The sequence below is a fragment of the Mytilus edulis genome, unplaced genomic scaffold (genome assembly GCF_963676685.1).
Source record: "Mytilus edulis unplaced genomic scaffold, xbMytEdul2.2 SCAFFOLD_167, whole genome shotgun sequence".
Classification (NCBI taxonomy): Eukaryota; Metazoa; Mollusca; class Bivalvia; order Mytilida; family Mytilidae; genus Mytilus; species Mytilus edulis.
This window is the reverse complement of record NW_027268603.1, coordinates 34,046-57,446: the sequence shown is the minus strand read 5'-3', so window position 1 is coordinate 57,446 and position 23,401 is coordinate 34,046. Positions and strand designations below refer to the sequence as shown.

The window sequence follows — 23,401 nt, the reverse complement described above, 5'->3', positions numbered from 1 at the left end:
TTATCTTATGATTGTGGCCTGTTATCTATTCCTTGCATGAAGACCACAAGAGAAATGTGTTTAAAAACTCAATATTTAGTTGAAATAGTAATAATGAACGAGCCTTTTACAGTCATATATCTTGAAATTAAATAACTCGAGTTGATATTATCAGACTGATTATTATATGGCATTTTTCATATCAGATGTAATATCAGCCCAAGAGCCGTAGGCTGCTAATTCATCTGATATGAAAAATGACATGTTATGTATGATCTTTTTATCATACTCTTCAACATGGAGAAAAATATATTTATCCTTTTAAGTGGTTGCTCAAGTCAAGTTGAAGTTCAAAAGTGAAAAGTTTACGAACGTCGGAAGCCAAATGTCGGTTATCCGATACGAAATTTTTCATTTTTAAAAAAGCCAAAAACAGAAGATACTGTATAATATATTTTTTTTTATTGACAATGAAAAATATAATCAACAAAACTAATGAACATTCTATTTCTTATATTGTATTTCTGTGTCATTTTGGTCTTTTGTGGATAGTTGTCTCATTGGCAATCATACCACGTGTTGCTTTTGGGTGTTTATCTTAAAATAAAAGAAGGTGTCTGTGTAAAATGTAACATAAAGTACAATATCCTCAAGTGTACTCTTACATAATCTTTTATATATCTATTGTGTATTTGGAATAGAAAGTGAAAAAACAAAACAAAGGCCTCCCACTAAACATTTCTTATTTTTAGGCACAGTCAGATATAAGGAGATGATTACACATGGTTGAGTCTTGAGTATTTGTCAACACTCCTGACATCAATACCAATGAGAACGGAAGAAGGCTCTCACCTACATCATCCGAAACTCATTATTGTTTGTATATTAAATAATCTGTCTCTTCATCATCGAATCACATGTATATTGCTCATCACATCTGAAATAAGGTCAGTGTATTATTATTGAAATTGTATTTTTTTAGATTTACCATAGGCTCTTGAAAAATGGATAGAATGTAACTCTTTATAAATGTTCTTTCTTGTTCTGTCCTTGTATATATATTTTTTTTATATATTTTTTGTATGAATGATATGATGAAAACGATTTTTCAAATGTTATTATTTTGTTAAATGGGGCGATTTTTTAAGTTTGTAAGTCAGCGACCAATTTTACATATTCAAAAAGCATTTCGGAGAAAACAAACTTCTAAACACACAAAATGACATACATTGCTGTAGTCCACTTACATAATTCTAACATTCCTAGTTTATTTCCAGTAATACATTGGAAAATGTCATTCTTTTTTTTTCTCCAGAAGACAGAAAATGGCAGCTGTAAACATTTTGGTCGCAGCTTTGCTTTTTCATGCTGTTCAGTATGGAGATTGTATGTGTGAACTCCGTCATCCACAACAACAGTACTGCGAATCGGACTTTGGTAAGACACATTTACATGTATATAAGATATTTACGATTTTTCAGAATTCGTGCCTGTAGGAAATAAAGCTGAATGTATTAGATCACGTTGTTGTTTTTCGTCTTTGTTTGTATATTTTTTGTCGGAGGGAGTTGTGTAGTTGTGGTTGTTGTGCTCTAGTTCGTGTAATACTTTTATGAGATAATGATTCAATCTATAGTTTAAAAAAGTGTTTCTTCAATATCTTGGAGGTCGGTATTTTTGTTATTTTACTTTTGAATATGATATTGCCCTAAAATGACTACTACAACAACAACCGTAAAGTACATTTGTCAAACCAAAATCTGCCCTAGATGTGTGTTTATTAAATTTATTTATTAAATGTGGCTTCGCAATTTTAATTCAAAAAATTGTTGTATTCGATTAAAACCTTTTTTTTTTATTTAGTTTGAAAAACATATTTAACAACAACAATAAAAAAAGAAAAAAAGGAAAGGAGAGTGTTTCAGTAAAGTTTGTTACAGAAAAAACTTGCTGTATGTTAAGTGAAAGTTATATTTGTTCTATTCCTGGTAGTAATGCTACAGATTTGTAGTTTCCACTTCAAGCAACTTTGAGCATGGCGTACATTCATTATTCTAGTTATTGTTTTAGTTTTATAGCTTTATCAATGTAAAAGCGGCATGCCTTCGTCAAATAAAATTTCTACAATTTTTAGTTGGTTTTTTTTTGGTGTACAATTTTCATGTTATGGTAATTAAAACATATATACTTGTACTTATCGTACTAGTTTAACTTTAAGTCTTCATAAAAACAAACACAGGCACACTTCAAATTCTTGTTAAACTCTTCACACTTGTTTGAATTGGATTTATTCATTCCAACAATAAGGCGGAAGACACTTGTTTATATAGGAAGTGGTGGATTCATTGTTTGACGATAAATCATGCTTAGGCTAAGCGACACTTTTGTATATTAATAACATCATGACTAAGAGCGCATTTGTTTCTTACTACGATGAGTGTCTTTAAGAAAACTTGACATTGTGAGAAACAAAAATGCATTGTTTACACTAGTCGTTAATCTTCAAAGGTATAATTTAACACTAGTCGTTCATCTTTAAAAGCGTAATTTAACACTAGCCGTTCATCTTTAAAGGCATTCTTTACACTAGCCTTTGCCATATTTTACTAGACCTTGAAGGCACCATTTACGTATACTCTGGTCGTTATCGTTTATGCCAGGCTTTAAAAGGCATCATTTACACTAGCCGTTATCGTTTATGCCAGGCTTTGAAGGCATCATTTCCTTTCACGGATTTGGCTATACTTTTTGGACCTTTTGGATTATAGCTCTTCATCTTTTATATAAGCTTTGGATTTCAAATATTTTGGCCACGAGCATCACTGAAGAGACATGTATTGTCGAAATGCGCATCTGGTGCAAGAAAATTGATACCGTTAATTTTATTACACTAGCGGTTATCCTTTACACTAGCCTTTGAAGGCGTCATATACACTAGCAGTTATCGTGTGCACTATAGTCGTTATCGTTTACACTAGTCTTTGAAGGCATAATTCACTAGTCGTTATAGTTATAGTTAAAAACATTCTTTAAATCAGTCTTTGTCATTCACACTAGATTTTGTAGGCATCATTTACATTAGTCTATGAAGGCATCATTTACACTATAGTCTATGAAGGCATCATTTCCACCAGTCGTTATCGTTTACACTAGTCTTTAAAGGCATTCTTTACACTAGCCGTTATCGTTTACACTAAACCTTTGAAGGCACCATGTATACTAGCCGTTATAGTTTACAATAGTCTTCAAAGGCATAATGTACACATTTTCACTAGTATATGAAGGCTTCATTTACACTATCCTTTGCCATTTTCACTAGTATTTTAAGACATTCTTTACACTAGCCTTTGTCATTTTTACTAGTTTTTCACTTACACTATCCTTTGCCTTTTTCACTAGTATTTTTAGGCATTCTTTACACTAGCCTTTGTCATTTTCACTAGTTTTAAAGGCATACTTTACTCTATAGCCTTTGTTATTTTTACTAGTCTTTAAAGGCATTCTTTACACTATAGCCTTTGTCATTTTCACTTGTATTTAAAGGCATATTTTACACTAGCAGCCTTTGTCATTTATACTAGACTTTGAAGAAATCGTTTACACTAGTCTTTTAATTTAATATGTTCAACTACTATTCGAATATACAGTAGCTTTATATCTTAATATATGTCAACGCTGAAACCATAAGTCCAACAATTTTGTTACTGAACTTATTTTTGTGAAGGCAGCAACCACCCTTTATGATTAAAAGAAACTTGTGTAGGGAACACTATCCGGAATATCGTATCACCTAAGAGGATTACGTTAAATGGGTAAATTGTTAATTTATCCTGCAACTGTCTAACAATTTGTACAATTCTTTATTTTCTTTTTAATAGTCGTTTTAGCAGGAATCTTGGACAAAGATGTTATCTATCATAAAGAAGGTTTCCCTATGGCGATTCATTATATTGTGAACATCAAAAAAGTTTTCAAGGTAAAACCATAATTTATTAAAAAGCTTACTTATTGACTAGATTCATTACATATTTGTACTAAAATCCCTGTTGATAAATTAACGTATTATACTTCGAAACTGAGGCTCCAACAAACGCAGGCAAAGTTAACCGTAACTGGCTATTCGTTTTATGGTTCCTTATGGCCATAGTACTGTAGACACAAAAACGTATAGCACAATACATTTATTTGTGTCATTGGTTTCATAAATTTAAATATAAGCATGTCTGTTCTATACGTCTAAATGATGTTGAAGGGGCTTCATACCGTAGTTTGACTTCAATTGTCGGAGATATCAAGAAGGGAAGTTATAAGTTTTATCTAATAAGGCCTTCTTATTGAAAACAGACAGATATGGTCAAATAATGAAATATTGGCAAATGAACATTTTTTACTTATTTTATTCCCGTCTTGAATAACGACAACCTGTAATAAGGCTATCAAATTACAGAATGTAAATCTCATCCTTCATGTTTTATAGAGACTATCAATAACTTCGCGCAAATCTTTCGACAGAGGAAAATACCAAGCTTTTTCGCATGGGACGCGGGCAAACTCATGTGTATGTATTTGACGCAAAACATTAACAGTAATATTATAACTAATGTCTGCATGCGTGATTCGAATATACCAATATTCCTTTAAGGAACTGTTTTCATCTTTTAGGCAGGACCAGAGTATGAAAATGCAACGAAGACGATGATTATTTCTTCAACATCTGGGAGTGGGGTTGGAGAGTTAGAAATGGATGTAAACTATGTCATTACAGGCAAGTAATTCTTTGAAATTTATCCCGTTTACACTGGCAACGAAATTGAATCGATCTTAAAAAGACAAGTTCGCGTGTACATTGCACAAGCAAGATCGATCGAGATCGATCTTATTCAATCCAGTGCGTTTACACTACAACATAAAAAGAACCGGTCTGACCTTTATTTTCATGTGAAAATATAACATTCACCTGAAAAAAGATCGATCGCGATCGATCAAAGCGTTTACACAAAAAAAGATCGATTCAAATAAGATCGATCTTTTTAAAACCACCTCTAGAGGTAGACTTTTTAAGTCCGATTGAAGATCGATCTTACCCGTTTACACTGGACCAAGGATCGATCTTAAAAAGATCGATTTTAGTAAAGCGTTTACACAAAAAAAGATCGATTCAAATAAGAATGATCTTTTTAAAACCACCTCTAGAGGTAGACTTTTTAAGTCCGATTGAAGATCGATCTTACCCGTTTACACTGGACCAAGGATCGATCTTAAAAAGATCGATTTTAGTAAAGATCGATCTTTTTTGTCAGCGTAAACTTTTACTGCTACAAGAAAAATTACTGTATGATATTTATGCATTATTGGAGATTTCCACAATAACATCTTTTATTAGAACAACAGCAGAAAACGTGCTATATCATTGCCTTTTGATTGCGATATCGTCATTATTTATTGAGGGGTCTTTATTGCATTTTGTTTCTTGGTTTACCTCTCAAAATAATGGAATATTAATAGAGCTACATTGGTAATCCTTTTTTCTTTTCTTATTTTATTCAGGAACGATAATGGATGATAATCTATACACATCTATCTGTGAATGGGTAAAACCATACCACAATCTGACAAAGGCACAAAAAAATGGTCTAAGATTTAAATATGATTCTGGATGTCAGTGTGAGGTAAGTCTCTAACGAAAAAATACGGCCATAAATCCGAATATACAAAATTTCGACCTCATTTAACTCAAAAAGTAGCACATGAAGGTATATTTTTTATAACATATTTGATTTAATCAGGCAAAAAATAGCCTATATGGAAAATTTCATCAAACTGTAAATACAGGATCAAAACTGTATCGTATGCCCTTAAGTCTAAAGAGACTGAGGTCCAAAGAGACTGACTCGCGAGGTACAATGTAAGTCTATATTATCTGTAAAATTCATGGCAGTATTCGTGCCGACCTCATATTAATATATTTTTATCAGTACTGATACATATATTACCATTAGCAATTCTACTTTAAAACTACAGTATCCAAAAGATGGAATAGCTAGTCACCGTTCAGCCTTCAAAAATGAACATACCGTTTAGTTTAGCTAGGGAAGGCACCGGTATGACAAAATATTTTAAAGCCAATTTTTAAACTTGATTCATTTCGAATTTTGCCATTGGTAAAACGAAAGAGGTGGAAAATGCAGTTTAGAAAGTATCTGTAAAATTTGATTGATATGTAGCCCAGCTGTTTGCACTTCGTGTAATTGTCATCCATCAAAGGTCCAGAAAAAATGTTTGGAAAGTGCCAATCATAAAGATATAGAATGCTGAATAGATCTTATCTGGCTATCAATATGGTCAAAGTGTAAACCATGATATCTGCTTACAATTAAACATATGATTCCTTATACTTAATGCATCCCCAAAAGGCTAAATAAAACGAACACTAGAATAAATATTCTAACTAATACATTTCAAATCTTACAAATTCAATTTGTTTTATAAACAAAACAGAAAGATCAGTGTGTTTTACTATTAATGTTATTTTAAGGACGGAATTTCAGCAGAGCTCGTATCAATACTATTTTTCTTAATTTGGTTGGCAATTTATAAAATGGACACTTAAAATGCATTCATATATTTTTTCTATGTTCATGTTTTAATTACCAGTTTATGTTTTATTAGTTTTCTTTCTGCCGGGAAGGACAATGTGGACAACTGGACAGCAACAACACATGCGAGTGGGAATTTGGAATTATGTTTGATTGTTACCATGACGATGGCATATGTTTTCATAATGGCGAAGAGTGTGTCTGGAGAGAAACAAGAAAATTCAGACAATGTGAGGACAATATTTACCTGGGAGACCAGAAATTTACAAACGAAGTTATACCAGATCCAATGTAACATGTGTTGGATGGATTTTTACCCATGATTTCTTTCATTTTTTTCTCTTCACTTTTTACATTAATCGTTTTTGTCTAGTTCATCTTTTTGCCTCATTCAGACTGTCATCATATTTGTGAACAATGGACAATCCAACTGGACATAGCTCATCTATTTGAATTAAAGTAATTTTCGAGTTTACCTTAAAATGTAGACTAAGTTGTATGCGCCAAATCATATTAGCGCATTTGCCACATGTTAATCACTAAAAATATACTCCTTATGCACTGTAACTAAGTATAATGTAAGTGTGTTTTTAAATTGGATACTACGATGTAAGAATAAGTGGAACAGAGAAATAAAAAATGAACTGATAATTGGTCTTATTTTTCTATAACTATATGAATAAAAGAAAACCCGACTGACAAGAAAGGAGCACAATTGGTTCCAATTAGAATGTCGATTGTTAGTTGAAAAACACGTCCTCAAAAACTTAGCAAATATGACGCCTATTAAAAAATCATGCATCTTAGTAATATCGGTTGAGAAAAAGTTTTCCTTAAATCAGAGTGGTTTCTCTTTACAATGTACAATTTATCACTCCATAAACATGTATCTTCATTGGCCCTTATTTTTTATGAAACAAAGCAGGACCAATTCTGTATATTAATTTTGTCTTTTAAGTTTGGAATTACGAGTACCTGTGTAAAGCGATTTATACTGTATGTACTCTAAAAGATCTTTGAAATATTTTAGTATCTACATCTGACTTACATCAACCCTAGAGTAGGTCGTTTCACGTTTATTCTGAAGTCCTATATGATTGCGTATAAATAAAAAAAAGAAGATGTGGTATGATTCCAAGAGACCAAAAATGACACAGAAATTAACAACTATAGGTAACCTTCAACAATGAGCAAAGTCCATACCGCATAGTCAGCTATAAAAGGCCCCGAAATGACAATGTAAAACAATTCAAACGACAAAACTAACGGCCTTATTTATGTAAAAAAAACAACGAAACACATATATGAAACACACCAAAAAAACGACAACCACTGAATTGCAGGCTCCTGACTTGGGACAGGCACAAACATACAGAATATGGCGGGGTTAAACATGTTAGCGGGATCTCAACCCTCCCCTAACCTGGGACAGTGGTATGACAGTACAACATCAGAACGAACTATAAAAATCAGTTTAAAAAGGCTTATAAAAAAAAAGATGTGGTATGTTTGCCAATGAAACAACTCTCCACAAGAGACCAAAATGACACAGAAATGAACAATTATAGGTCACCATACGGCCTTCAACAACGAACAAAGCCCACACCGCATTGTCAGCTATAAAAGGCCCCGAAATGACAATATAAAACAATTCAAACGAGAAAACTAACGGCCTTATTTATGTACAAAAAATGAACGAAAAACAAATATGTAACACATATACAAACGACAACCACTGAATTACAGGCTCATGACTTGGGACAGGTACATACATGTACATACAGAATGTGGCGGAATTAAATATGTTAGCGGGATGCCAACCCTCCTCTAACCTAGGACAGTGGTATAACAGTACAACATAAGAACGAACTATAAAAATCAGTTGAAAAAGGTTTAACTCATCAGATGGACAAAAATACAAGTGGATGTGGCCGGGTACTTGTACATCCCAACAACAAAAAGACACTAGGTACAGATCTGAGAGTACTATCAGTTATCTGACAGCCTGTTCAAAGCCACTAACATCTAAAAAATCGAAGACTAAATTATCAATCCGTACACATCCAACATCCAGTGGATTTAGTGTAAAGACATCATAAACAGTCAGAGAAAAACAAGACCTTGTGTAATGTCAAGATACAAGTATCGTTAGCATATAGCATTGATGTTAAAACTAATGAAAGAGGTTTCGTTGAGCATTTAGAAGACCCAGCAATATTGTGTTGTTTGTTAGGACATTTGTGTTATTTCGGTGTCGAATATGGCGGAGGGTGATCCAGTCCGCCCGCCCGTCTGTTAAAGTTTTTGGTCAAGGTAGTTTTTGATGAAGTTGAAGTCCAATTAACTTGAAACTTAGTACACATGTTGCCTTTATTATGAATTTTCTATTTTTAATTATTGTTTTGACCACAATTTCACGGTCCATTGAACATAGAAAATGATAGTGCGAGTGTGGAATCCGTGTACTATGGACACATTCTTGTTTAATTCTTTTTTGTAACAGCAACCTCACAGCTTCAATTCATTATGTAAAAAGTATCCACGTCGTCTTTTTCGTGTCTAGCTCATTGCTAGCTTAAGCCTCAACTGAATGAATCAGATTTCAATCAACAACGCATTAACCTTTAATAAAATTTATTTTAAGTCTGCGTAAATTTATATTTTTCAATGAAAATCCCCTTTGAGTCATTAAAAACTGTTAGACATAACTTTCTTCTCTTCTTAAAAGTCTTGGTTTCTTTTTATAAGGTAATGGATCGTCTCCTTTCTTCATGAAGTCCCTGCGAGGTGCCATACCTAAAACACACATGAATATTAAAGTTAATATATTTTTTGATGATATAATGGTATGAAGTCTATAATATTTTCCTAATTTCCCATATTTTTATATTCATACGGGTTCTTCGAAATTGAAAAAAAAAGATGGTAAAATGACAATCCTAACTTCATGTACAGTTTTCCAAACAAATCTTTAAGCGGTCTGATGTTGTTTTTCTAAGATAATAATGTTTGCCAAAGATTTAAGACAAAATTAAAAAAAATTAAGTGAAATACACTGGGAATTGGAACCCCGCACGTGGCAGCACGTTCAGACCCAACTTTAATATACTAGGATTGTTAGTGTCCTGCAGACGGTCAGTTATTTTCTCCAAGCAGGCAATTTCCTTCCACTAGAAATAGATTATAACGCGAAAAGTGCTGTTAAACATAGATTATTCAATCAAACACACCATAAAAGTTACAGAAATGATAATGGCTTACTTGCAATGACAGCGTGTTTTGGTGTTGTTGCTTCACTAAAACGTGAGCGTACATCTAGTGTCTTCAATTCTGTCCTATCCTCTTTAGGCTTCTGTAATCTACAGCACCAACAGAGTACAAACAATGAAATCACAACAATGGCTAGGAATATTCCCAATACGGTTCCGCCAATAATATAATATTTCAAACCAGCACTGAAAAAATCAGTTTAAATGAAATTATTTCATGATTATCAAAATAATAAAAAAAACAATTGTTTGCATATTCGAATTAAATTATAGATTATAAATAAAACTACTAGACGACATTTCAGTGTCTTTTGATAGAGGCCGTCTGTAGTTACCGTATATACATGCATTTAGTACATTTACACTTAGTATGAAATCGGACGATGCTTTCAATAGACCGATCTAATGTCTTTCAAAGATTAGTTTATGTTGCTTATAAAAAGAATGGAGACTACTTTATTTTATTGGTACCAAAATACGAAAAACAATTTTAAATAGTAAAACAGCATAAATGTCCCTAATATTGTATCATATTAGTAATACATCTCTTGCTAATTATTTTTGGTTTTTATATTTTATTAAATATATCTCTTATAATTTGAATATCAATTTCTAAAATGTATATGTTTCTTATAGTATGCATCCCTTGTCGGTGGTTTGTATTCATGTTTTAGTGCCAGCCGAAGCCCGACTCCGGGTGCGTAATTTTCTTGCTGTGTTGGAGACCCATTGTTAATCTTCTGCTGTTTTCTGCTCTTTGGTCGGGTTTTGTCCTTTTGACACATTCCTTATTTCCATTGTCAATTTTATTTGCTGCTTGTAGACTTGTGTGAAATACGACCATTCCCTTGACTAAGAAACTACTAAGAACTTAGTTGATCCCGACAAAAAGAGGAAATTCCTTCCTGTTGATTTTGCCAATAGAGGAATTGATGCAATCAATATCGGCAACGTTCTACATCACAAGGAGGTAACATCTAAAATTCCTATTTATTTTCAAAATCAATCTGTTCCTATTGTATCCTACAGTTACACCAAAACCATTGCACCTAAAATATTTAACTATTAACAAGCATTGCAGGACCTTGACTTAGAACAATACTTAAAAAACCCTCCGACATTTGACTGTTCCCACTCGCCTTATAATTACAGCCCCTCTGGTCATGTTATAACTGGAGATCTAAACATAATTTAACATGAAAATCTCCGAAAGGTGATTTCTCATGGTCCTAAGTTTAGAGAACCCCAACACATCAATTGGAACCACAACTTCAAAATAATTATGGATTCCATTGAGGACTACGCCAGAGCATGGGCTAAGCGAGAAGAAGTTTAACTGGACACTTTGTCAGAATGGGTTAAAACTATCAGGTCTCTGATAAAACGTCGCATTCACAAGTTGAAAAACTGTGTGAACGATCGACCGAAGTCCGTTTTCAGAGACAAAGAGGCCATGAAATGTCTATCATCTCTTCATGATAAGTATGTTGTTGTTCCTGCGGACAAAGCTTCAAATAATATTGTCTTTGTATGTAAATCGTATTACTACGAATGTCTTGTAAAAGAATTGGGTATTAAGGAGCACTCAGGTAATCCCACATACAAAGACATATTCAGGATGAGATTTTAGCAAATCATAAGTCCTTCATGGCTTCAATAAACATTACATTGAACACCAAATCGGAGGACTTACCTTGTTTGTATTGGATACCAAAGCTTCATAAAATTCCGTACAAACAACGGTATATTGATGGCTCATCTTCATGTTCCACTAAAGAATTGTCCATTAGATTGACTAAACTTTTATCCGCAGTGAAAGAGGGTCTTCAGAAATACTGTGAAACTGTTTACTCGCGTAGTGGTATTAACCATATGTGGATTCTTAAAAATTCTAAAGAACTTCTAGACAATTTTAAATCTCAGTCTATTTCTGAAATTAGTTCTATCAAAAGTTTTGATTTTTCAACCCTGTATACCACCATTCCCCATGTGAAATTGAAAAATCGCCTAAAATAAATAATCCACAATGCCTTTAAACATAAAAATGGTAGCATACGCTATAAATTTATAACTTTGGGATTTCATAAGGCATATTTCGTTAATAGTGACAAACAAAAAGGTAAAACATGCTACACAAAAGAACAAGTGGTCAGTATGCTGGAGTTTCTTATCGACAACATATTTGTTGAGTTTGGAGGAAGACTTTTTCAACAAATTGTCGGCATTCCTATGGGAAAGAACTGCGCGCCTCTCCTTGCGGACCTCTTCTTGTTTTCATATGAATCGGAGTTCCTTCAGATACTTGTCAAAAACAAGAAGATCAGGTTATTTAATTTCACTTTCAGATATATTGATGATGTTCTTTCCATTAACAATCCGAACTTTTCTGATTGGGTTCCATTAGTATATCCACCAGAACTAGAAATTAAAGAGACAACAGACACGGCTTCCTCCGCCTCATTTTTAGACTTATACCTCGAATTTGACATACACAGTCATCAGAATCTATGACAAACGAGACGATTTTGATTTTGAAATTATCAATTTCCCCACCTGAGTAGCAATATACCAACTTCACCTGCATATGGAATATACATTTCCCAACTTATTCGGTATTCAAGAGCTTGCAGCTCCTACTCAGACTTTGTAAAACGTCACCAGTGTCTGGGCAGAAAGTTGATGAACCAGGGGTATGTCAAAGAACGTCTCGTCCTTTTTCTAAAAAAGTTCATCGGAAGGTACACAGAACTTGTTGATAAATATTCCGTATCAACTTCACAAATAATACACGATGGTCTTGAAGTATAAATTTTGCGTACTGACGTTGTTCATCATCTTAAGGTAGCACAATACAAAGATTTTTCATCCCCAATCAGACATCTTTAAACTGATGTAATTCCACTCATCTTTCTTTAAATTTTATAAATGAGGTACCAAAAGAAAGAAGAAGGATTAATCTTCCAAATTGTGATAATGTCATTATGACATAATTATTACATAATTAATTGTTATGTAATTATTTGCCATATTGTGATGTCCATACTTGAATGAATTTAGCTTCTTTGTTATTCATAGCATCCCAAAATACTTTATAGATTCTTGCACAACACAGTTTGACCTCCAAAACTGTGTCTCAGATTTTTCCTATTGTATTTCATTCTCTCATAAATCTTCAATGAAGTTTGCAACATCAATTTGTAAGAGACCACTAAATTCAATTGGGTATAAAATTTGTTCTATTGATGTTTTTAGAAATCTGAGACACAGTTTTGGAGATCAAGCTGTGTTGTACAAGAATCTATAAAATATTTTGGGATGCTATGAAGAACAAAGACGCTAAATTCATTCAAGTGTGGACATAACAATAAAGCAACTTATTACATAATAATTAATTATGTAATAATTATGTCATAATGAAATTATCACAATTTGAAAGATTAATCTTTCTTCTTTCTTTTGGTACCTCATTTATAAAATATAAAGAAGGATGAAATGAATTACATCAGTTTAAAGTTGTCTGATTGGGAGTGAAAAAATCTTTGTATTGTGCTACCTTAATAACGTGTTTTATTATATGACTATAAATTTTCTGTTTTCTCATTGGCTAAAAGCATAGGAAATCCTCTTTGGTAAAACATTATATTCACCGCGGCAAAAATCACGAGAGGTTAATATAAGATTTGGAACAGCGCCCGTGTACCTAAATATAGAAACGGGGAATTCTTCAATCTCCCATACAGACAGAGTTATCGTCCTTTCCTCCTCATTAGGAGGAAAGGACGATAACTCTGTCTGTATGGGAGATTGGGAATTCTTGTTAGCTATTTAAGGGATGTATAAATAAAATGGTTTTTAATTGGACGACCGAATAAATATCAACCAATCAGCGCTCTCGACATAAAATCGTTTCGATCTAACAGACGACAGTTACATGTTTCCGGCAACAAAGTATGGCTGGAGCAGCAGAAGTAGCTACTGAAAAACGCTTTCCATCGTTAAATAATGAGGAAATTAAATTTAAAGTGAAATTCTAAGTGAAAATTTACTATATACATGTACATGTATCTAATTTTTTATTCTGTTGTATTCAATATTGTTCATGTTTTGTTCTTTAAAAATTGAAATGATACAATATTCTTCTAGTTTTAATTATGCAGAATTAAATATGCCTAAAAATCAAACCCAAGCATAAAATAAAAACAGTCTAGGCAAAATACCATCTAACCAAGGATATATTTCACAATCTAAAAATATGAAAATGACACTGAGAACTAAAGAGTCATATAATAAAGCAATTGTTGACTTTTGATATCAGTTGATACAATGATTTATCAACCCCAGATGTGATATTCACCTCGGCCGTTGGCCTTGGTGAATATCACATCTCTGGGGTTGATAAATCATTGTATCAACCTCATCAAAAGTCAATAATTGTATAATATTATTCTTTTATTTGCCTTTATTAATATTACTTCTACTGTTAAGTCTGTTTTTTGAGATATCCTTTTGACGTAACTCTGTGCTTATGTATCCCATCATACTTTGAACGACAAAATTATTTTATGATGTGCCTCTGTACCTATGTATCTTGTCATACTTTGAATGACAAAATTATTTTATTTATTAATATTACTTTTACTGTTAGCCCACTTTTTTGTGATATACATTTGACGTGACTCTGTACTTATGTATCCCGTCATACTTTGAACCACACTATTATTTTATTTATTATTATTACTTTAACTGTGAAGTTAGTTTTTGTTATATCTTTTTTTGCGTGACTGTATTTATGCATCCCGTCATACTTTGAACGACAAAATTATGTCATGTCTACCTGTGCGAATTTCAAACGCGCAATTTTACACCAGTACTGAAAACCCTCCTTCCTTGATGGGTGCATTTTACATAGACAAATAAAATCGTATAATATAATCAAAATGAGGATGTTAATTTGATGTATGCCTTTTTGTGCTTCTTCGTTACATTTGTTGTTTTTATAGTGATTAAGATGATAACACAATGTTGACTGCTGTACCCCTATTTATGACATTTTTACCTATTGTGTCTGTTTGTTTTGTTCACGCATCGGTGGCAGTATAATGGAATTTGATACGACTGTCATACATGTGAGAGGTTTAGCTAGCTATAAAACCAGGTTCAATCCACCATTTTCTACATTTGAAAATGCCTGTACCAAGTCAGGAATATGACAGTTCTTGTCCATTCGTTTTTGATGCGTTTTGTTATTTGATTTTGCCATGCGATTATGGACTTTCCGAATTGATTTTCCTCTGAGTTCAGTTTTTTTGTGATTTTACTTTTCACTACAAGCTATTTGTTAATTAGTGTTGCACAAAAAGGGCCAACAATATGAAAGATCGATTGTTGTTTGTGTATATGTAACATCTAGGGGCAAAAATTTCAAGTATTATCATCTACAATAATTCCAATAAGTATAGGTTCCCCAAAGTGTTCGGCCGGATGTATGGTATGGAATTTTGACTGCGACATGAACTTGAAAGTTGGGGATTGTTTGATAGGGCATGATAGAGAGAACTTGGCCACATACAGATACCCCTTTGCAAGAGTTTTTTTTCACACAAAGGAAACGTGACACGCCGTCTCTTTTAAATTGTTTTGGAATGAACGTTTCCATTTCGATCAGACTTGACTGAGTATTTATACATTCCTCAAAGCAAAACAGATGTTTAACATGTTATATGTTTTTGCTGTCGGATGGTTTAAGTCTATGGTTTACCCTATTTTTACACCTCAATGATATCCTTTGGGTTCCAACAAGAAGGACAAAAACTTCGGACTGGCAGAGCAATCTGATATGTGCTGCTCCCACAGCAGATTTCAGATTGAAATTTGCCGTGTTTATCAATACTAGACTACACAGGATGGTGCATGGGGTTAGTGAGGAACAGGGAATACTTACATTTCCAAAGCAGTTGATTTCACTTCGTTATATGTTCGCATGTCTCTGTAGTTCACTGCACATTATCAATTTAGAAATAAGATGTCGATGTGCCAATGAGACAACTCTCATGCATTCTAGTCACAATGTGTTAAAAGTAAACCATCATAGGTAAAAAAAAACCGGCTTTCAACACGAAGCCTTGGCCGAACAGCAAGCCCCAAAATTACTTTTGTATTTCAAGCCTTTCAAACGGGAGAACCAACGATTTAATCTATATTAAAACGAGTAACGAGACCCACATCAATAAACGACAACCACTGAACAACAGGCTCTTAACATCTCTTGCACGTAAAATAAACCCTTGTAGATTTCGAAAAAGACTAGGCTAATGTCGCTACAAAGCAGCACTCGCAGCCGCAAAGTGGAAAGGAAAAAATATAAGGATCCTGACTCCTGACAAACAAATTTGTCTATTATATTTGAATTGTTTCGGTCCTACTGTACTACTGTTCCAAACACTACGATTTAACACTTTGAATGCATGCAGTCGCTTTTGTTTTTTTTCACAAATGATAGCTTTCTATTTCACTCAAGGCTAATATTATATGTTACTTCTCTTTTTATTTCATACATAAGCATGGAATTACACCTTTTTATCTACAAAAACTTACTCAGGATCAAGTTTAGTCGATTCAACGAGTTCAAAAAGTCCTGAAAAAAGAAGAATAAATATGAAAGACTGACTGCATAGTAATAACCATTTTTATATTTTCAAACATACAATGTTCCTTAACAGTAACTAGATAGGTTAAAATGTTTGTAGAAAAGAATCGTTTTTATAATACATTTGTCTTATATGTTTCTTGTATATGTAAAAATATCTGACTATGACAATCACCTCATTTGAAAAACTGTTTTTAAATTTTTTCTGTATTTATAAAAAAACATTACCTATGGTCACTACAGATACATTTTGTATTAATATCCACAACGATCGGGAAGCCATTTTGAACAATTTACTATATTTAAATTTGTATACTGACACCATATACACGCATATTATTATTTGAAAGCAAACCATAACGGATCACTTAAATTCATTGTTTTAAAGTGTTAGTTTTCACGGTCTATAAACAAAAAAAAAACACACACAAAAATCAAGACATTGAATCATTTTGATCCAATCTGTTCGGCTGTCATACATAACAAGTGAGAGGTTTAGGCTAGATATAAAACCTGGCTTAACTCATAATTTTCTACATAAGGAAAATGTCTGTACCAAGCTAGGACTATGAGTCACAGTTCTTTTTTATTCGTTTGATATTCAGTAAATAGTGAAATTATTAACCGATAAAAGTCATCTTGAATTTGGTATTTACTTTAGGTATTTTTGTCATATAGCTCTTCAACTGTTTCTGTACTTATATACATCCCTCGGATTTCAAATGTTTGGCTTTGAGCGTTCCTGATGAAGGTAAATCCAGAAAAGCGCTTTGGACGCAAGAAATTATTAAACCGTGTTGTTTTCAAATTTTTCAGACAATTTCGTAGAAATTCTAAATTTATTCGTCTATTATTTCATGAAGAAAATACAAACTGAGGTATGATAACAAATAAAGCTATAGACGAAAGAAAACACGTTTTGAACAAAGAGGTATGGTATGCTTGCTGCTGAGACAACTATCCCACATAGTCTAAATGAAGCGGCTTCAAGCAACTATAGGTTGTCGTCGTAAGGCCTCCTACAATGAATGAATTCAATAGCGTACGTGTAGTCTTTAAAAGGGCCAGCAAAAAGAGTTCAGAGAATTTAAAATTCAAACGTAAAAACCAATCCGGATTTATGACAAGACAATTAATGAAACATAAATATAACAATATATTTTGAACCTATTAATATAATGTTGATATTGAAAAAAAAAATATAAACGAATGAACAACGAAAGAGACATTTCACTGACTGATTGATTTTAAGTTTGTATTTATTTTCAGTACAAAGGTTCTTTACATAGGAACATTACATTTTTTTCATAACTCCTTAAATTCGTCCCAACTCTGCCGATTCCGTACCCTCTGAGAGTAGCGGATTCTACCGAGGATTGCCGAATGCTTAAAGTTCGTCTCCGTTAACGATTCTTCAACGAACAATCTCGACCATTCATTTTGCACATTATGTGTCACACATACTCATTATTTGCTACAAAGATGAACAAAAAATATGGGAAAAGACATGCGCATTTAGTTTTCACAAAAATATGAAGGTGAAAAATAAATGGCTGCCATTGCCATGGAAACTGGAGAAGAGTTAAACACTTACCCTAAGGAAAAAAACATTAAATTTCTTAAGAATATAAGATGAAATACAATGAAACATCATGATTATATAACTTTATATAAATCAATGTTGCTGTTGTTATTAGAATTTTGAAATGGACACAGTAAACAGTAACCATGGAAACGGCAAAAATATCAAAAATTTCAAAATCTTCCAAACTTATTGAAAATTGATTTAAATGTTAACATCTTAAGAAATGATTGGACTTTTGAACTTTGAAATTTCAAAATGTCCGTCGTTACCATGGCAACTTCAAAAATGCGAAAAAATTGAAAAATGCCCCAAACTGAGTTGTGAAGTATTTTTGTGCATTGACTGTTTAAAATTCTCAAAATAGTTGAAGTGTAGTGGCAATGTGGGATGAGTGCCATCCGCTATTATACTTGCAATGGCAAATCTAGTTTTAAGTATGACTTTGATGAATATTAAAACTTAGAAAACTCCATGTGTTGTTTCCTACGGGTCTGATTTTATTCTTTTAGACAAATTAGGGAAATTGAAAAAAAAACTATTTTGAAAGATTAAACATTTTTTACACGTTTTCTTAACACGTTTTTTTCCCAGTTTGCCCATAAATCTGTTTACATTTCTTTGCTCTCCATGTGCCCATTAATTGAAATAAAGAATATATTATCTTATCTTATCATACAAAGTATTCGGACATTTCAAATAAAATACGGCATATAGACATTTTTGGAATATACCTTTACAGACTGTACCTGTACTGTAGGGGTATTTTATAAATAGATGTACTTAAATATCGACCTATTGATCAATTGTTATAGGCCTTTTAAAATCATACATCCGTGAACCAGACAATTACCAATAAGTTCCTGTTCAAAATGTTCAAAAAGGTAAAAATAGCACACTGTGGCCATTTTATTTTATTTGTTTTCTTATATAATAACAGAGACATTTAATACAATACAATGTAAAATAATAAACATCTAAAAAAATTTGCAAGGCTAAATACATGTATAATACGTTTATATTAGCTACTTTTCCTCTGTCGTCCTCATCAGTATTCAGTTGTCGACGATGAAAACACCCAATCATTCGGCTCATTTCAAAACAATTACTTGTGATATATAATTTAATTTTGAAATCAGTTACAAGTAGAGATTTCGTATTGAACAGTCACTGAGAAATTCTTTGTTTTTGATCGTACATGTCATAGAATTGGGGATAGATTTTACCAAATCAATATATGTAAAAAAAAAAAAAAAAAAAAAAAAATCCCCCCAAAAATATCATATTATTTCGGGCACAGGACGTTTGCGCTTTTTTACCTGTAAAACGATAGGACATTTGCGCTTCAAATACTATGGACATTTGCGCTTTTAATTTTGATTCACCTATAATAAATTCACCAGACATTTGCGCTTTTTACCTATAGTCGACTACCTTTAATCTTAATGAGAAGTAAATCATTACATAAATAAATTTAACTTATATTTGTCATTAGTTAGTTCACATTTACACAGTGAACATGGATTTTAAAGTTATAGTGACTAGTAAAGAAAAAAAATGAATATGTCTTGTCGACCAAACCCTACAAATTGGAGACCTTTCAAGGAGATGTACCGTTGAAAAGGAGAAACTCGATCATTTATTTGAAATGTGGGCTAAGTACCAATCAGGACAGTTAACAAGAGCAAAATTTGTTCACTCATTGGGCTTCAAATATCAAGCTAAAACTGACCTGTAATTGTGATGACAGTACTTGATTTTATTTCTGTACATACGCTTTAAACATATATCAACAATGTGCTATGACATATGAAGGTGCTATGAATTTTAAACTTTTAACCATAAAGAATGACTTTAACTCTGCCAGGTCAAACCTACCGGTCCCAAGACCGGATAAAAGAGGAGGCTGGGAAGTTATAGATATATATATAAAAAAAAAAGCGTAAATGTCCTATGTAAAAAGCGCAAATGTCCATTTTTAAAAAGCGCAAATGTCCTATGTTTTGAAGCGCAAGTGTCCACAAAAAAAAGCGCAAATGTCCTATGAAAAAGCGCAAACGTCCCGTGCCGATTATTTCAATAGACATAGTAATATTTTTAAAAAGATATAAGTTTAAGTTTAAACATATTTTATTTGCTGAATTAAAGCAAAATGGATTAGACACAAGTACATCATACTTATGAAGTCTTCTCCATAATACAATATAAAGTTACAATAATAGTATCATATAATGGACATGCATATAAAACAAACAATTTATGCAATATAATACTAGCTTTGATAGGTGAACAAAGAGAATAGAAAGTAAAAAGAGAAAAAGAAAGTTTGAAAAGTCGTATAATTCTGTGACGATGACTTGTGAATTGATGACAATGATGACACTCCGTGTCAGCAATAATAACGCTCTATCAAGGCATAAGAAATAAAACCAATATAGTCACATTTATAAAAGATATGGATTTATCATTCGAAAATAGATTTTTAAGTATTAAGTCTATTCTTTCTATTTCCGGACCTAAATAACAATCAATATAAGGAAATTGTTCCCCATGTGGCCCTAGAACACAGTTATTTCGTAAGTGCATTTCTTTTAGACAATAAATTCAAATTAGAAAAAAAATCGCATCTGGTCTATCTCAAAACGATTTTTTTTACAGTGTAGTGTGTTGGGACTAATACTGTTAAAATTATAGAAACCTCACCAGCTCTAGCTCAAAATATGGACAATTCTGTGTTAAGGGGGTCTAACATTCAGTCAGTTTCAGACATACTAATTTTTGACTTTTTTTAACTAGACCATATCAATACTTAACATTAAAGATTCAGCACACAAATTTTTGAAGCATGTAATTTCACTCCCTCACTTAATATTTCATGCATCAAATATCAGGAAATAAATTGGGTAGGTATATATAAAAAATACAAGTTATACACTGTTTATTCTAGGGGCCATATTCAAAAGACAACGAAAACCAAATAACGATAACTGCATTTGTCCTTGGACCATATAGCTAAAATCAGGTTTTTTATTTATCTCTTCCGATCTGTCAGCATTTATAATCTGTCATAGAAGATTTATACAAAATAACTCTGAAAGGGTAAAATCATTTTGTAAAACCTGTTCTAAGGTAAAACTGTAAAAAATTGTTCTGGATTGAATGTGACTTTGTGAATCTGTTCGTGGGTAGAACTATTCAACATGCTACAGGTAAGAACTGTCCATAACTGTTTTAGAAATAATTGATGCAAGCTATACTTTATTGTAGTTCTAACATGGGTAGGCATTATATTCGTGATTATTTTTGCCCGAGCTAAACTAACGCGAATATAATGCCTACGCATGTTAAAACTACAATAAAGTAAAGCTTGCATCAATTATTTCGATTCTGATTAGGAAAATTAAGGTAATTTATAAGTCCGAAAGTAATAAGTGTGCGAGCGTTTGTGTGGGCTCTTTCATGGACCTCCTTTGTTTTATAAACAAGCAAAGGACTAGCAATGTGATTTTTTCAGATGGAGGAGTTTTGAACAACCAGCATGAACTGTTGTCGTATCTGGGTCAAATATGTCAATTTCGAGTTGCAACACATTACAGTCATGCTAAATGAATAAGTAACAACATGTGCACCATTTAAGAGTTTGGAAGTGTTTTAAGTTAATGAAATATATTAAATGCCTGTCAATTTTATAAAATTCAGTATTCTGCAGTAGTCAATATACGCATGTGCAAACAAATTTTATTGGAGTAAGAGCATGGTTTTTTCACAAAGCAAAAGAAGCATGTCATATTAGAGTCAATGGTAGAACTGTTCAAACATGTTCAAGGATACAACTGTCAGAAATTATTCAAGGGTATAACTGTTAAAAACTGTCAGAAATTGTTCAAGGGTAGAACTGTTTAAAACTGTCAGAAATTGTTTTACGGGAGAATTGCTAAAAACTGTCAGAATGTAGACGTGAAAAAACTCCCTGATAAGTTCTAGACGTTGAGGAAGTCTTTTGGCCTTTGTGAAAGATTACAGGATTTCTAAACATGCATTTACGACAAAGATTTGTTATTTTTCGTTAATCTGGAAAAAAACCGGGAACTTTTCTAAAGACATAACTGTTCAAAAATGTTCTAGAGTAGAACAGCTGTCAAACATGGTTCCTAAGAATCAGATAAAGTGTTTAAAACTTTTTCGGACAGATTTTAAGAAAGGTTAAAACGGATTCAAACTTCATTCGTAGCAGAGTGCAGATGATTGTTAAACAAACTTGAACACATGACATGGGTTAAATCTCTTTGTTCTTACTGTGCTATAATCTGAATAATGCACAGCTAAGATGTGCATTAACTACCACAGATACACTGCACAGTTCAAATCTATTCTTACCTTCAGGGGTGTTTCCTTGATTATGAAAGGGGTGTGACATGTATTCTATAAAATTAAAAAATATCAACGATTGTAGCAAGACTAAAAACGTTTCGTTCTCCAATGCAAGAAAGAACAACCTATTCGACCCCCCCCCCCCAAAAAAAAAAAATAAAAAAATAATTAAATAAAATGAATCTGCCATCTGACTTGAAGTTACAAAAAAATTGATTAAACACTTGGTACAAACATCGTAGTTTCAAAATAAGAAAAAAAAAAAAACAACGATGGATTGATTGTTGATGTTTTTCGTGGCGCCCAGTATTTATTGGTAGAGAAGCAGGAGTGCACGGAGAAAACCACACACCTTTGATAGCAAAACTGACAGTCCTAATCAATTAATATTGGAGTCGAGAACCCCCGCATGGGCGGAGTTCGCCCTCAAATCCTCAGTGTTGACTGTCTTGACTGTGATTACAGTAGAAGAACTACTTAGACTTCTTGGCAAACAAACGAGGCCCCCTAATGAAAAAAGAAAGGTTGCTCCTTCCTTTTTTATTTATCTAAACTGGGACATGAAATATTTTATTTTATTTTGTGTACACAGTGTAAATCTTAAATCAGTGTTTTAAAGTCAGAACAGATAATAATGATTTTTTTGTAGTTTCTGCCAAAAAAGAAATCATGTACTTAAGAATATTCATATAAATGAAATTTGATTTGAATAATTTTTAGACTCAATGAAATTCATTACGACTTTTGGCATATTTATTCCTATAAAGGGACTATTCGGGTATCGAATTTAAATTTGGGGTCCGGGGGGGGGGGATGAGGGGGTTAAAGATTGGATAGCGAATCGTTGTTTCTGTTTATTCAACATTTTAAATTTATGTACTAAAATCTTCCTCGTTTCATCTTTCTTTAAGCATTTCATTAAGATAAGAAAAGTAATTAATCTTTACTCAATAACACC

At 32.7% G+C, this 23,401-nt stretch overlaps 2 protein-coding genes across 3 annotated transcripts; one reads left to right on the top strand and one right to left on the bottom strand.

Moving 5' to 3' along the window:
- The first annotated feature begins 552 nt into the window (after positions 1-552).
- On the top strand, positions 553-7,226 carry LOC139507903 (metalloproteinase inhibitor 3-like). Of its 2 annotated transcripts, none has more exons than XM_071295882.1 (6): positions 553-926; positions 1,295-1,416; positions 3,858-3,955; positions 4,642-4,744; positions 5,527-5,648; positions 6,649-7,226. In XM_071295882.1, exons 1-6 carry the CDS (start codon positions 808-810, stop codon positions 6,868-6,870), a joined length of 786 nt encoding a protein of 261 aa, XP_071151983.1. In that variant the 5' UTR covers positions 553-807; the 3' UTR covers positions 6,871-7,226. The 2 variants fall into 2 exon arrangements, with proteins under 2 accessions (XP_071151983.1, XP_071151984.1); XM_071295883.1 differs by having other exon boundaries at positions 732-926; positions 1,302-1,416.
- A 1,998-nt stretch (positions 7,227-9,224) lies between these two features.
- LOC139507902 (uncharacterized) lies at positions 9,225-16,779 on the bottom strand. Its single transcript, XM_071295881.1, has 4 exons — positions 16,719-16,779; positions 16,439-16,478; positions 9,837-10,030; positions 9,225-9,371 (listed from the first exon to the last, which is right to left on the bottom strand). The coding sequence occupies exons 1-4, from the start codon at positions 16,771-16,773 to the stop codon at positions 9,274-9,276; spliced, it is 387 nt and encodes a 128-aa protein (XP_071151982.1). The 5' UTR covers positions 16,774-16,779; the 3' UTR covers positions 9,225-9,273.
- Between the last annotated feature and the right edge of the window lie 6,622 nt (positions 16,780-23,401).